The sequence below is a fragment of the Vitis vinifera genome, chromosome 17 (assembly GCF_030704535.1).
Source record: "Vitis vinifera cultivar Pinot Noir 40024 chromosome 17, ASM3070453v1".
Lineage (NCBI taxonomy): Eukaryota > Viridiplantae > Streptophyta > Magnoliopsida > Vitales > Vitaceae > Vitis > Vitis vinifera.
Genome location: NC_081821.1, coordinates 9,045,107 through 9,060,969, shown reverse-complemented (window position 1 = coordinate 9,060,969; position 15,863 = coordinate 9,045,107). Strand labels below are relative to the sequence as shown.

Sequence of the window (15,863 nt, the reverse complement as noted above, 5' to 3'; positions counted from 1 at the left end):
GCGTTATAAATATTATAAAAACATCAAATGAATTTGAGTTATTTGAGACTTAATCGGAGTCCAATCTAAATTTAGTCTGAATCGAAAAAATCTAACTCAAGTTAAATCATAGTATTGAAAATAATTGTCCTGTCAAACTCTGGATTGGTTCGGATTGTACTCGGTCTGCCCACCCAAGTTTCACCCCCTTAGTTTTATGACGTTTAAGAAAACGGAGAAATAACGACCGTCCTGATAGTGATATGCTGGTAGCCAAGGGCCGTGACCAAACGACGTCGTCAATCCTTTTTTAAAAATTGGATTCAAATGCAGGAACCCAACAAACCGATAGTTTACTCTCACGGCCGGCTTTCGAGTTTGTCCGGTACTCATCGCCTCTACTCCTCCTCCGGAATCTGATTCCATTAACATCACCATGCCAATAATCTCTCTCCTAGAGTTTCAGTTTCAGCTTCAGCTCTTCACTCATGGCCTCTCCCTTTGCCGCCGTTTCTCTCTCCTTTTTCCTCTTCTCCTTTCTCTCATTCGCCCAATCATCTACCATCGGAGTCACCTACATTTCTCGCCTCCTCGAAATCCAAGACCGCGAGAGAGCCCCACCGTCCGTGCAAATTGCTGCCGCCTACGGCGTTCTCCACAGGCTTCTTCCCTCTCACTCCTCCAGCTTTGAGTTTGGCATAGTCTCCAAGGTATTCGTTCTTGCTAGCTTCGGTTATATACAACTATCTCACGTGTAAATTGAGCTTTTCCATTTATAATTCTATTAATTTTGTATACAATTGCATTGAATTCTTACCGGTTGAGTAGTATTCTTGTCTTCATTTGGTCATGTGCTTTCTCTGTTTCCATAACTTGAATGTTGTGAGTAATCATGAAAAAAAGAAGAAAAAAAGAAAGTGGTACTAGAAATCTTCCAATTGATTGTCACTCTGTTTCTTTGGTTTTGTAAGATTCTAAGTGTCATTTCTAGCAAATGAAAGGAACATCGACGAGAAACTTTCTGCAATGATCTTGACTTCTCTTTTATTGCTTTACAGGAGCAATGTGGTGGAGACTCTTGCTTTATGATTAGCAATCATCCTTCTTCCAGTGGACATGGGGCTCCAGAAATTTTGTATGTTGGGATTCTTTGCTCATTTAATTTGGATTTCTCTGTAGAATTTTCATTAAATAGGGAAATATAGCTTGATCAGTTGCTGTTTCATTGGCCAATCTAGTATGAAGAATTCATGTGTGGAAAAAAATAAGATCTATATATATATTAGAGTTTGAAGCAGTAGGCTACTGCCAAGTACCATGGATTCAATCAAATATAAATAACATTTTCTCCACTTCTATCATTCTATGTATTGTATCCACCGATTTGTTACTGTCAGGATATAAATTCCATGCATTTGACATACATGGCGTTTCTAAAAGTCATGGTAATTGGAATTTCACTTTTGAAGCATTAAAGAGATGATTTTCTACTATTTATAAACCCTATTGTCTGCATTTAAATTATTAGCCCTTTGGATGGATTTAAGAAACTAGTTTATGTTGAATAAAAATATATGTTTCTAACATAATCTCGAGTTGTAGCTCCATCTACACTACAGCATGAAATCCAATTCAGTTACAGTTACTTCCCATTCAAGAGTCAATATAGAGTATATGGTCAATTTTTCTTGATTCATAAATATTTGTGATTAAAATTTTGCATACATTTCACTGGGAGATGTGTAAGACTTGTTTGATTTGATTCCTTTAGAAGTGTCTGGGTCATATCGGCAGTGTGGAGAATATTGGGGGATGGGGGGCCCATTGAACAGTAAATCACTTTCAAATTTTGCATGCCTTGATACTTGTTAAATATGTTACAAGATATGCACTCACACATGCATATCTACAGTATATCATTCAGTTAAATATACTACAATATGTGCACTTTCCACATGCATATCTACACTATATCATTTGGTTATCAAATAAAATAAGTCAATGGTTGTCTTCTTGAGGCATACTTATTTGTTTCAATTCCCAATTAGAATTACTGGGGTCACTGGGGTGGAGATTATGGCTGGTTTGCACTGGTACTTGAAGTATTGGTGTGGTTCACACATATCTTGGGATAAAACTGGTGGTGCACAACTACTTTCAGTACCTGACTCAGGCTCTTTCCCCCGTGTTCAAGAGGCTGGTATCTTGATTCAGAGACCTATTCCTTGGAACTACTACCAGAATGCTGTTACATCTAGCTGTGAGCTTCTACCTCCAAATCGCCTACTATTTCCTAATCTTTGCCAAACAGAAATTTATATTATATATTTTGGTGCCTGAGGCCTCAAACTTGAATTATGCTCTGATGGACACTGTCTTCTCTCCTTTATATGTGCTTTCTGAAGATACTTTTGCTTGGTGGGACTGGAAAAGATGGGAAAAGGAAATTGATTGGATGGCTCTCCAAGGCATCAATTTGCCTCTGGCATTTACGGGGCAAGAGGCCATTTGGCAGAAAGTTTTCCGGGTATTTTTGTTTTTGTTCATTTCTCAGAGTTCTCCCTTTGGGTTCAAATGTGCCAAACTTTGCTTAACAATCTATTGTTCATCTTTTCACAGAATTTCAACATTAGCCATTTGGATTTGAAAGATTTCTTTGGAGGCCCTGCATTTCTATCATGGTCACGAATGGGAAATTTGCATGGGTAAGAAATCTTTCTTATGCTTAGTAGGATTAAACATCAGCAGTTCAGATTGGAATGGCATTTTTGTCTTATGTTTAACAAGATCAAATTAATTCCTCAAGGAATTTTTCTTTTGTTTAGCGGGAAATCTTCTTCAACTTTTGTTTTGGAAGTTCAATCTCACTGGCTTAGGATTTTGATAAGTAAAAATGGGATCTCTTGATAGCATTATTTGAATAGTTTGGTTTATCCTAGAAATCAGCCTACATTGTGCAAGGATGTTGTTACGACTTTATTTTCAATTGATGTGAAGAGTGGGCTATAAGTTCTACATAGATGTCAGAAAATACTATCAAATGGGAGTGTTACTGTACCTATAAGTATTATGTTATTTTCTCAATTTCTTCATATGCTAATGATTCTTTTACTTAACAGTGGCAGTGATGGTTCTCTTTTATTATGATATGGAACCTTAGCCAGTTTTAGGTCCTCTCTAGACTAATTGTTTTATGTTGTTCACCATTTTTTTCTCCATCTGTGGATGAGATCTACATTAACATTTCCATCTGATGCTTCCCACAAGAGCTTTCTTCTCATAGGCATTAGCATTGCCCTGACAATAGAAGATTTCTTTTATGATGAGTTTTTAGCCAATTCATTTTCTCCCATGAAATCTTTGCTTGCTGGGTCATTCTGTATTCCTTATCCTCTATCTTTTATAACTTTTACATGTAATACCTCAATCACAGGTGGGGTGGACCACTGCCACAAAGTTGGTTAGATCAACAATTACTTCTACAAAAGAAAATTCTTGCTAGAATGTATGAGCTTGGAATGACTCCAGGTACTGATTATCATTTGAAATCTGCTCTGACTAGTTTCCAGTCTCAAAATACTCTTTATGGTTTCATTCAACAAACTATACTCTAGGAGAACTATTTAACTTGATGAAGCAATTAGGCATTACTTCAGGGTCGTACTAGCATTTTTTTTTTGTCTTATGGAACTCTTGAAATTGTAGAAGACCTAAACAATGTAGCAAGATGCTATTAATAATGCTGTTAACATAAGGCAACATTCCTGATCTTGATTTCAAATCTATTTTCACTCTATGAGACAATCAAAAATGTCCTTTGAATTCTACTATGGGATTACAGAAGTTATCTATTAGGTATTCATTTCATAGCAAATATTGAATTTTTTATTGGCTACAACATTTTTTTGGGCACCTTTGCTAAAAATTTTAAGACGCCATAGAATTATTTCACAAGATTTTATTATGTCAATAATCAAAGCATCTTCACGATGAAAAAAGGCCTGGAAAATATAATTTATTTATTGACAATAGTTTCTCTATTTTTCATTCATGTATTTTTTGAGAGCATTCTCTATTTGTTGAAGATCTTAATTCTGTTCCTATGTGCCTCTCAGTCCTTCCAGCCTTCTCTGGAAATGTTCCTGCAGCATTGAAATATATATTTCCATCAGCAAAAATAACACGCTTGGGGAATTGGTGAGTACTGCTTTCTGTTATTTAAATTGCAATGAATGTTTTTGACCTTGTTTTAAAATGAAATAATTGTTCTTACTTCGTTAGACACACTAAGTTGGAGAAACATCTCCTAGTGTTCCTGTCAATTGGTGTTAATGTCAGTGGGTTTTGAAGGTTCAGTCATTCAGAACAAGTTCTGAACTTGGAAGTTCTTTCTGCCATTTCTTTTTTCCTGTGCCTTTTTTCAGCAGGGTGTGTGTGTGTTAGTTGGTGTGGGGGTGTGTGAGGGGAGGGGAGAGAAGGTTGGGAATTGATTTCAGGGTTTGGAAATTAGGAAATATTTATTGAGGTGCCATTCAAAGGCAACTTCACATGTGAAAACAAATTTACTTGGAAAAAAGTGTACATGCTCAGGGGAATTTTAGAATTTTTATGCTGGCCCCAATATACCTGTTACATATTTTTTCTTGAATCTTGATAATCATATGTTTGACATCAGTCTAATATGTTGATTAGAGGACATCATACCCTCCCAGTACCACCTCCCTGCCACATCTCCGCACCTACAAGCCCCCCTTCCTACACCTGGATAACCACATTGAGTGGTATCCTTTAAGTTTAAAATAATTAGTAGTTATTTGTGGTCCGTTTTGAGTAAAATGGTTGCTTTCTTCATCCTCCTAGGTTTACTGTTGGGGGTAATCCCAGATGGTGCTGCACTTATCTTCTTGATGCAACTGATCCCTTATTCATTGAAATTGGGAAAGCTTTCATCCAGCAACAATTGAAAGGTGAACTCATCTAGATCATCACGAACCCCTTTTAAGTTTGTTTCTGCATGTAGTTGGCTACCATACTTGTATAACTCATGCTAAAAAATTTTCTTGTTTCTATTTTTCATTTGGAATAACCTTTTTGATCAGAATATGGAAGGACTGGACATATATATAACTGGTAAGATATTCTCCCTGTTCTAGAATCATTTGTTAAACACTGTTCTCTTTTACTTCCATTTCCATGAGTCTTCACTGGTTGAAAGAGGCTGGTATTATCTATCATTTTTTTTTAAACTTTGGATACAGTTGTGATTAATTTAGCATTGCTGACTGTATCAGTTATCCATTCACCATATTGTGGCTTGATCTCTTGTAAAGGCCAATATTTATCTTTGTCATTTTCTTCTTTCTTTTTTGGTTCAGTTAATGCATTTTGTATCTTCAGGTTTATTCTGATTGTGTTGTCATTTTCTTCTTTCTTTTTTGGTTCAGTTAATGCATTTTGTATCTACAGGTTTATTCTGATTTTGTTGTCATTTTCCATTCTATGTTCAATCAGTAAATGCATCTGCATGCAAAAATGTCCACCCTGTGGTATCAGTTCATGGAGGGTGGACATCAGGTCAAGAGATTGTCTCAAACCATGATCATGATTTGGTCCATAAAGCCAAATCCAAATACTTCCCTTGCTGGTGGCTTGGTTGTGGTTCTTAAAGAAAGAAATATGGAGTGAAAAAGGAGGAGAGCATTTGGAGAGAGATATTCAGACCTCATATGTTTTCAATCTTGCCCTTTTCTCCTCCAAAAGTGCTAATTCTTTGACCCTATAGTTTCTGTACCTAATCTATTTTTAACATGAAAGTTCTTTCCCGTTAAAAGACCAAAGAAAAAAGAGAGAAAATTAAAATGTGGCCATACAATCTATTTTTCTAACTGAATATAGACCCAAATACTCAAGCTCAAGTAATTATTCTTAAGAAAGTGATTGGCTTTAAGTTAAAGGCGTTGAAAGGATAAGAGCAAAAGAGAATGTGGATCAAATTTGATGGAAAATGATTTTCAAGATAGGGGTGAGGACCCTTTAAAGGATTGATTTCCAGGTCTCTTCAATCTTGTGTCTAATGTGGAGGCTTTGGTGGCAGATTTTGGGATGAGAAACGGTTGAATCCCTGATTTAGAAGGAACTTTTTTGGATAGGGAGTTGATTGAGGTGGATTCCCTGCTGCAACTGCTGAATCTTTTTTTCCGTAGTGAACTAGAGGATAGATTAGTTTGGAATATTGCTAAGAAGGCCTCCTTTTCCATCAAAACCTATTGCTTGCCCCTAGTGTAGGTTGCAGCCTCCTCATTCCTGGCTAAGATGATTTGAAATTCAAGAGCCCTTAGTCTGTTTGGTTTATTAGGAATGAGCTTGGTAGAAAATTCTGACTACTGACCAATTTATGAGGAGAAGGTGGAATATGAATGAGTCTGCTGGTCATATCCCATCCACTGCAAATGGACGTCTGGATTATGGACTTTGCTGTTATCCTTGGTTAGTGTTTCATGGGTTGTGTGCGCAAGGCAATGTGGAGGTCAGTTCCTTTGTGTATTTGTTGGATCGCCTGCAAAGGGCATAGTAGGAGAACCTTTGAAATTGAGGAGTGATCAAGCTTGGGGATGAAGGATGTACTTCTTCAGACTTTGTTTACATGGTTCAGGTGGGGATTTATGCTCCGCTTATTCATCTTTTTTGCACTTGTTGACAGTAGGGAGACTATTTAGCTCTGTAGTTGTTTTGTTTTGTGTTTCTGGTGTGAATTCATCATTGTTATTTTCCTATCCTAAAAAATTATGATAGACAACTATTGAGTAGCACATATGGCTCTCTATAGAATTGAACAGAAAACTGGATTCATGTAGTTCACCCCAAGTGGTTGGGATCAAGTCTTTTTTGGGTGAAATTCTAAAACTTCCAGTCTAACAGTCATTAATGAAAATAAATGAGTAGAACATTTAATAAGCCCTCATTTTTTTGTGTAACTATATGACCATCTATAGTGATTTAAATTACAAATTTCAGCGGAATGTTAGAAATAGTCAGAGCAACTCTGACAAGACATTTGTAAAGAGCTAAATAGCAAGTAAAATGGTTAGGCTTGGAAAAAGGTATGATTCGGCTTACTACATTGTATTGGCAGTTAGCTTAACTTCAAGTAATGGCATAATGCTATCAGGTTTAGAACCAGAGATCCTGATATAGTCATAAAAGATATTAAGCTGTTCTCTACTTGCTGCACACCTTAAATGAACAGAAATACACATATCAAAGTTACATATTAATTAAAGGGCAATTCTCTTTTCCTCTGATATTTTTCTTTCTTCTTTTATGTCTTTGCATATAATAAGAAAATATTCTTCCAGAGAGTGATATCATATTTTATAACCATTATAGCTGAATCTATTTCAGTGATACTTTCGATGAGAACACTCCACCTGTTGATGACCCAGAATACATCTCTTCATTAGGTGCAGCAATATTTAGAGGAATGCAGAGTGGTGATAGCAATGCTATCTGGCTAATGCAGGTGAAGGATAAATTTCTATGAAGTTCTTTTCCTAAAACCACAAAATGTCTTCATTTAGTACACCAAGTAAATGAAGCTTGTGCAATATGGTTTTATGTTAATCTCAGTTATTTGGAATTGGATCTGCATAGTCACTGCTCCATCATGGTCTTGACCATCTTTTTTTATATAGTCTATCCATTAGTCTTGAGTTCAGTCAGCATTAACTTTCATTGTGTTCCAACATTGTAACTGTTCTGGTTTTCTACTGTAGGGATGGCTGTTTTCGTATGATCCATTCTGGAGGCCTCCACAAATGAAGGTCATTCCACAATTGTCATTTTCTTCTCCCCTCATTTTGCTTCTAATCACCCTATATGAGCATGTTTGAATCTTCACTCATTTGTTAAATTTGTTTGAGCTTGTGTTCAGAACTTCAAACTGAAGTAAACTTTGATGAAGATAAAAATGAGGTTTAAGATTGGAGCACTTAATAGAGCCAATGAAATTTATAGACCCTTTTCTTCTCTATAATTGAAGTCCTAAACCTGTAGAAGAATATCATTGAAAATGTCAGGTTTTAAAATTTTCGATCATGAATTTTCTTAGCAAAATAAGTAAGAGTATGGTGAAAACAAATAAAATAAGAATGTAGGAACTATTCATTAGGATCAATTGTGTGCATATTTGGAAAAGCATGTTGGTTCTCTTGGAGAGAGACTCAATGAAATTTCCCCATGGCTTTGCTCCAAATCTTCAGAGTTCATATTAATACATAAAAGACTAGGTTTTCACACACAAAATTGAGACCAAACTTTGGCTAAATATTGGCAAAATTTTGGATTTCAGTCAGCCTCGATATGGAAACAGCTCCCAAATTTCTGCCAGCCAAAAATTGCCAATATATCACAAATTTTCTCCATTTTATCTCGATAAATCACTGATATTTAGGTTATTTTATCACCACATCAATGAAAAATGAGCTGTGCTTAAAATTTAAGGGAGAGGGACTTGAACCCTACCCTCCAATCAAAAGAAATAGGGGAGTTACCTCAAGCTAACTTCCACTTTAATACTATTAGTGGACAAAAAATATATACAACTTAGTTTGTCTCCCCTAAAATTTTATATTTGTGTAGAAAATAAAATATTAAAAATAAAAATTCAGTAAAAAAAAAAAATTTAATTATCTTATTTTCAATGTCCATTAAACCACTAGTTGGAAATATAAAAACCTTCATGATAATCTTCTTAAACCTGTAAATGAAATTATGAACATATAAACAAAAAATAATCATACATATATTATTATTTCTTTTATATACTTAAATCCTTCCAAACTCGACAGATCATTTTAATAATAAATGTGTTTTCAAATACCGCATATTATTGTTCAACATCATAAAGTTTATCATACATGTATTGTTTTCTTAAAAAAAAAAACAGCTTTTGCCTATGTATTATTTGCTTGTTTTATCATTTTTGAATTTTTTTTCCCAATATTTCTATGAGCTTTTGATCAATTTCAATTCCATTAAAAAAAAATTTCTGGAATTTCCTTCCAAAATTCTGTAACATCCAACCACTGATATTTCATAAATTTTTAATATTTTAATCTTTGCCTATAAGTATGCTTCTTTCATTTTAACCAGCACCCATTTAATGCATGCTCTACTGTACATAAAGGTTTTCTTTTAGATGTTGAAGGGACTTGTGGTAACTCATATGCAATGCTCCTTACATGATTTTTGCAATCGTTTGTTGGTATCACAATTTCTGCATCATCTGCAGCATTTCACAACTTTCCTATCCTTTAATACAAAGGTTTTAACCTTTGCTTATGGATGTACACATATACATGCAAAAGCTTGTCTATATATATGCATAGACACACCCAAGCCAACCTCCACTTTATAGTAATTCATGTTTGAGGCGTTTTTCTGCCACTGATATGTTACAGTTTTGATCTAATCTTGAATCTTTAATGTGGTTAAGTTCCGTATCCTTTGTTGCATATGCTGTTCCCTGGATTAACTGTAACCTGTGCTTGTTTGCAGGCACTTCTGCATTCTGTTCCTATGGGAAGGCTGGTTGTCCTTGATCTATTTGCTGAAGTGAAGCCTATATGGATTACTTCAGAGCAGTTCTATGGTGTTCCTTACATTTGGAAAGTTACAGTTCTCTTTCTAATTGCCAATAATATGATGTCATTTAGCTGATCAAGAACTAGCATGCCAGATACTTGTGAATTGCATCCATGTTCACTACCATTTGACGAGAGTTTTTTCTATTTACAAAACAATCCATCTTTGATTACTACAAAATGCATTCAATGGTTTTTTTACTTACATATTGGTTCACCTCTATTTACTTCCAAACTGTCATTAGGTGTATTGTGCCCTTTCATTCCAAAACATACTACAGAGACTGGTTTTTCTTCATTATCCAACAAGTTTTCATGCATTCACAATCAGAGCTGGCATTTTGATTTGAGCTGGTTAGGTCCTTTTGTTTTCCCTTTTTCAGCCTAAAAGAGCCCATCTGAATCCATTCTGCTTTATATATCGAGGTTATATTTCATAATATGAAAATAATGACAGAAAGGCACTTAAAAAATATTAGGATCTTAAAGTGAACATAATCTCAAATGAATAATAAGAAACTTCGTAAAGAACTGAAGCTAGCAAGGTTTCTGCTTGAGTGTGATATTGATGCTTCAAGGTTGATGACAGAATGGTACAAAGAAATCAGGAAGACAGCAGTCGTTAAAATTCACAAATGAGAAATGCTGTTCTTTCTGTGTAATGCAATTACTTGAGTTAGAATAAATCCAATGGCCCAACATTCAAACCCATATCCTTTTAACTCAAGCAGGTAGGTGAAACCATCAAAACAACTGCATATTTTCCACCTAAGAACACGTATAGAAGTTCGATCTCATTCTCCAGATTCTGAGGTGTTGTTGTGTACCTACATGCAAGGTTCATGGAGAAATCCACTTTTCAAACTTGTTATTTATTCTATATGCATGTACATATTTTGATCAATTACTGAATCTAATAAATGTAAGTTCATAAGCCACATGAAAGTTCTGCTTTTTTTTTTCCATTTTTTTTCCTCTCGCTTTTTATGTGATTTATTGGTGTTATGCTTTACAGGTGCATGCTGCACAATTTTGCTGGGAATATTGAGATGTATGGGATTTTAGATGCAGTAGCATCTGGTCCAGTTGAAGCTCGTACTAGTGAAAACTCAACAATGGCAAGTTTATGATTCAACTCTTGTTTTTTCAAAATTTTATATTCATTTGTTAGTATGCCATAAGATTTTGTAACAACACCGTGTCAATGTGATGTCATTGTTAAACAACATGATTGTGACAATTGAGAGTGACTGCAACGCTTAGTATGTGATTCTCACCATCTAGATACTACTACGGGCAAAATATGCTGAAAGTGCAGTGGTTTTAATTTGTAAATATATTAGACAGAAATGACAGAAATGACAGAAATTAAGTAAGTTCCTCCCAATCATGGTTGGGAAAAACATAAATTCATTGATAGACAAGTATGAGTGTTACTAAGGAACTTGAAATTGAAATGATTATGTATTAACACACTTCCATGACAAGTATGATGTGTTTTCAAAAAGATTCCATTTCAATAGCATAGGTTACTTGCAACTGATTTTGCTGTTTCCAATTTCCAAAATACATATGTTTATGTATCTTTTTGCTGTGTACTTGTATTCGGAACTGACATTTTTTTCTTTCATTGTTCTCCCTTCTCCCACACAGTAAGTGAACAGATAGAGAAGTGAACATTCTCATATATGTTCACACATGAACATAAACTTTGTTTAGAAAATCTAATGTATAATCAATGTCCTTGTACCGGCCCCTTTGTTGCCCCTTTCCTTGGTTAAAGCACTTGGGGACCAGCGCAATTGTTGCTGAATTTCTCTCTCTCTCTCTCTCTCTCTCTCTCTCTCTCTCTCTCTCTCTCTCTCTCTCTCTCTCTCTCTCTCGCACAAAGCACAACTTCTGCATAATTTTTCACTGATATTTTTATTATCTGGTTTGTTTGTGTATCCTAGTCTATCTAGTTACTTTTTGTGTTTCTTAATCTATCTAGTTACTTTTCTGAAGGTTGGTGTTGGGATGTCAATGGAGGGTATTGAACAGAATCCTGTTGTTTACGATCTCATGTCTGAAATGGCATTTCAACATAGCAAAGTTGATGTGAAGGTACTGTTAAGTTTCTTTCTTAATGCTTTAAGATTTTGGAAATTTAAAATGCAAGTTACTGTGGCTTTTAAGTGGTGTAGCATACTCTTTCCTATGCCATCTCTGCTTTGAGCGTGAACTGCCTGTGGCAACACCTGGTGCTGTCTATCATAAAAGAAAGAAAACATGCCTTAGGAATTGCGATTGATTCTCGTTTCCAGTGACGGTTTTACTGGCATATCTGCTGGTTTTCCCCCATGTGCATGCATAAGCAAGACAGCATTAATCAGGGCCAACCATGCTAGTATCTAAATATTGCATGCAAATAGGTTGAATACACACAGAGACATGTATATTCACAGCCATACAAACTCTGCAAACAGGTTGAATACACATAAAGAAACATGCATATATACACATCCATAAAAACCAAAGTTTTTGTTCTGCTATGTGTTTATAAGAACTATCTCTAGATACCCATACTTTATCAGTGTGTTCAACTCTCTACTTCAAATTCTCTGGCAATTTCTATATTATTATTATTTTGATAGGTAAACAAAAATAATAATAATAATAATAATAATAATAATAATTATAATAATAATAATAATAATAATAATAATAAATAAATAAATAAAAATAAAAATAAAAATCTATCAGCCTTCATAAAACTAGTTTTCTGGATCTACATATTAGCCAAATTCTGCACATATACTTATGTCTTTTCTTTTTATTGTCCTCATGATTTTTCAGTTCAAAACATCATTTTACTTGCTCTTCTTTCAGGTGTGGATTGCTCTGTATTCAACCAGACGTTATGGGAAATCCGTTCCAGAAATACAAGATGCCTGGAACATATTATATCATACAGTTTATAACTGCACAGATGGTTCCTATGTAAGTGGCCCTACTTGATAACAAGTCCTACTTTATATACTAAGTTGTATCCAGTCCACTTATAGCATGGGAAGGTGGATTAGTAGAACTATACATATTATGTCTCGTATTTTGTTTGCATTCCCTCCATCAAGCTCCATAACCAGGAACTGGTTAGCCATTAATATAAGCATGGACATTTTGATTGAAATCTTGGACCTTTGTGATATCATGGTCACAGGACAAAAACAGAGATGTGATTGTTGCATTTCCAGATATTGATCCATCCTTTATTCCTACACCAAAATTATCCATGCCCGGAGGTTACCACCGCTATGGAAAATCAGTGTCAAGAAGAACAGTCCTAAAGGAAATAACTAATTCCTTCGAGCAACCTCATCTATGGTATTCAACTTCTGAAGTGAAAGATGCGTTGGGACTTTTTATTGCAAGTGGAGGTCAATTATTAGGAAGTAACACTTACAGGTTAGCATCTGTAGATTTTAGAACAGCTAACATGTATCAGCAGCTCATTTTCTTTGTTGTTTTGTCATTTTACACTCTTATATATGCCTTTTTTAGTATCTCTCTTTCATTTTTCTTTTCCATTTTTTTTATCTATGCCCTTTTCATTGTATACTCAGGTACGACCTTGTTGACTTGACAAGGCAAGCTTTGGCAAAATATGCAAACCAACTGTTCTTAGAGGTAATAGAAGCCTATCAGCTAAATGATGTCCGCGGAGCTGCTTGCCACAGCCAGAAGTTTCTAGAACTTGTGGAAGATATGGACACTCTCTTAGCTTGCCATGACGGGTTTCTTCTAGGACCTTGGTTAGAAAGTGCCAAGCAACTAGCCCAAGATGAACAACAAGAAATACAGGTGAGAAATCGTCAAGCGCACACTGTAATTAAATTTGAATTAACATGGCCATTTACAGATGTTGTCCAACATGCAGTTTGAATGGAACGCGAGGACTCAAATTACGATGTGGTTCGACAACACAGAGGATGAAGCAAGTCTTCTTCGGGATTATGGTAGGATGATGCATTAAGCCATAGTACCAATTGTTGCCAATTTTCCTTGAGATACAGTTCTATAGAGCTCGGACTAGCCCATTAGGTGCATGCAGTATAATTACCCAATATCTAATTGAAGTCGGGGGAGTATCTTAACTGCATCCTGTACCCTCTCATCCATGCCTACCACCTAGAGGCGTAATTCAGTAGTGTTGAAGTTTTTCCGATCCGAACTCAATTTGAGTTGAGCCTGGATGAAAGTTGGGACAATCCGAGCCCAATTCGAACCGATTAATATATTCATAAATTATAATATATATTATCTTATATAATAATTTTTTTTAATTCTTTAAAAATATATAAAATTATAATTATAATATACTTTTTACTTGAAAGATATGTAAATTTATTTCTTTATTATTATCATGAAATTTTATTACATTTATTATTTAAAACTTGGGGTAAATGTATTTTAAAAAGTTATTAAAAAATATTATAAATAAAATTTGAATCATACAATCCAATTAACTTGATTTCAATCCAATCAAGTTGGATTAGACTTTGGTTAATTGTTTTCCAATTTGGGTTGAGCTTAAATTAAGCATGGGATCCTATCTGTCTAAGTTGCAACCATACTAGCACCCTTTGCCCTGCATTTTTACATCCCACCATTCTTCCATGTAGCACACTGGTATTACTGTTCACTGATGGTGTCATAATTTCTTGCATTTGTTCTAGGAAACAAGTACTGGAGTGGACTGTTACGAGATTACTATGGTCCCCGAGCAGCCATATATTTCAAATATTTATTAGAAAGTTTGGAGACTGGCAATGAATTTGCTCTGAAAGATTGGAGGAGGGAATGGATCAAGCTCACAAATGATTGGCAAAACAGCAGGAATGCTTACCCGGTGAGAAGCTCAGGAAATGCTATTGACACATCCCGACGGCTCTACAACAAATATTTGCAGGATCCTGAGATTTACGATCTCTGAGTGACTGGCTTTGTAAAATAACAAATCGAATGAACTTCTAAATGTTTGACTAACTTTGAAATGCTTTTCCAAACGTACCATTCTGCTAGAACGGGTCCATCCACAGTTCTCCCTTTTCTTAACGGATTTGCTAATGTACTCGTAGATGGGTCAGGAAAGTTCTTGGTAAAGGTTTGGGGTGGTCGCGTGGCTGCCAAGGAATTCCTTCTTTCTAATAATTCCTATGTTGCCTAATATAAAGAGATGGGCGCTGGGCGCAAGGCTTTGACAATCAACAGCCGTCCGGATTGTTCCAGAACCTGACGGCAGACGCGCTTAAATGAATTCATGATCCTATCCTCTGTATATGTGACAGCTAATTGCCAATAGACCTAATCAAATGCCAATGGGTAAGGGTATTTGGGTCCTTTCAAAAATAATTACTTTGACTTGTTATATGCCCCCATCCACTCGTGTTGAATCAGACAATTGTGACATTCTTGACTCCTTAAACCAGGACCCTTCCCTATAAAAGGCATGGCATATTAACCTAAGGAAAGACGTAATAGAATTCCTTACAATCTCTCTTCATATTTCTCCTTTTCTGAAAAGGCTTTTCAGTTCGTTTGGCGAAGCAAAGCTTAATTCTTAAGGTGTGGAGATGGAGAACACATGGGCCGATCAGTGGGACTACAACCCGGACCCAGCAGCAGACAAGAAGGGCAAGAGTGGAGGCGGAGCAGCCTCTAAATATGGGAAGAAGGTGGGAGAAGGGCTGGGGAAGACGAAAGTAGCGGCTTCACATGGGCTGAAGAAGGTGAAGGCAGGATCCTCAGTTGGCCTTCAGTGGATCAAAGAGAAGTACCATCAGACCACCCATAAGTAGTGATGAAGGACGGACGACTGACTCTTCATTTATTCAATCTTTGATCACTTGATTTGCCGTTGGTCTTTTTAATTGATTCGTTTGTGCAGAATGTTCAGAACTTGCAGGATTTTAATATGATTTTATGCTTCTCGTTTACCATTTCTTTCCAAAGTTGTATTGTCTTCCTAAGTAGATTCCTCCCTTTCCTATTACAAATTTGATCGGAAAGTTTTCTGAATTCATCAAATATTGGGATGATGTTATTTTAAAATAACTTAATAAATATTCGACATAATAAGTCATAGGGTAACTTAGTTGGTCCGAGCTTAGATTTGCTCTCTAATGATCATTTCGAATCCCCTTAGGACCACTAGAGGTTTATCCGATCGTTAACTTTAGATCGTATGAGATTAATTGAGGTTAC

At 35.6% G+C, this 15,863-nt stretch overlaps 1 protein-coding gene across 1 annotated transcript; it reads left to right on the top strand.

Annotated features, from left to right (window-relative positions):
- Positions 1–219: 219 nt before the first annotated feature.
- On the top strand, positions 220–15,595 carry LOC100246821 (alpha-N-acetylglucosaminidase). The gene is made up of 19 exons (XM_059733947.1): positions 220–689; positions 1,038–1,114; positions 2,028–2,239; positions 2,385–2,506; positions 2,599–2,684; positions 3,413–3,507; positions 4,095–4,176; positions 4,840–4,946; positions 5,079–5,109; positions 7,381–7,498; positions 7,752–7,799; positions 9,535–9,645; positions 10,637–10,738; positions 11,625–11,723; positions 12,489–12,599; positions 12,820–13,064; positions 13,223–13,460; positions 13,537–13,615; positions 14,336–15,595. The coding sequence occupies exons 1-19, from the start codon at positions 468–470 to the stop codon at positions 14,590–14,592; spliced, it is 2,442 nt and encodes an 813-aa protein (XP_059589930.1). The 5' UTR covers positions 220–467; the 3' UTR covers positions 14,593–15,595.
- The last annotated feature ends 268 nt before the right edge of the window (positions 15,596–15,863 follow it).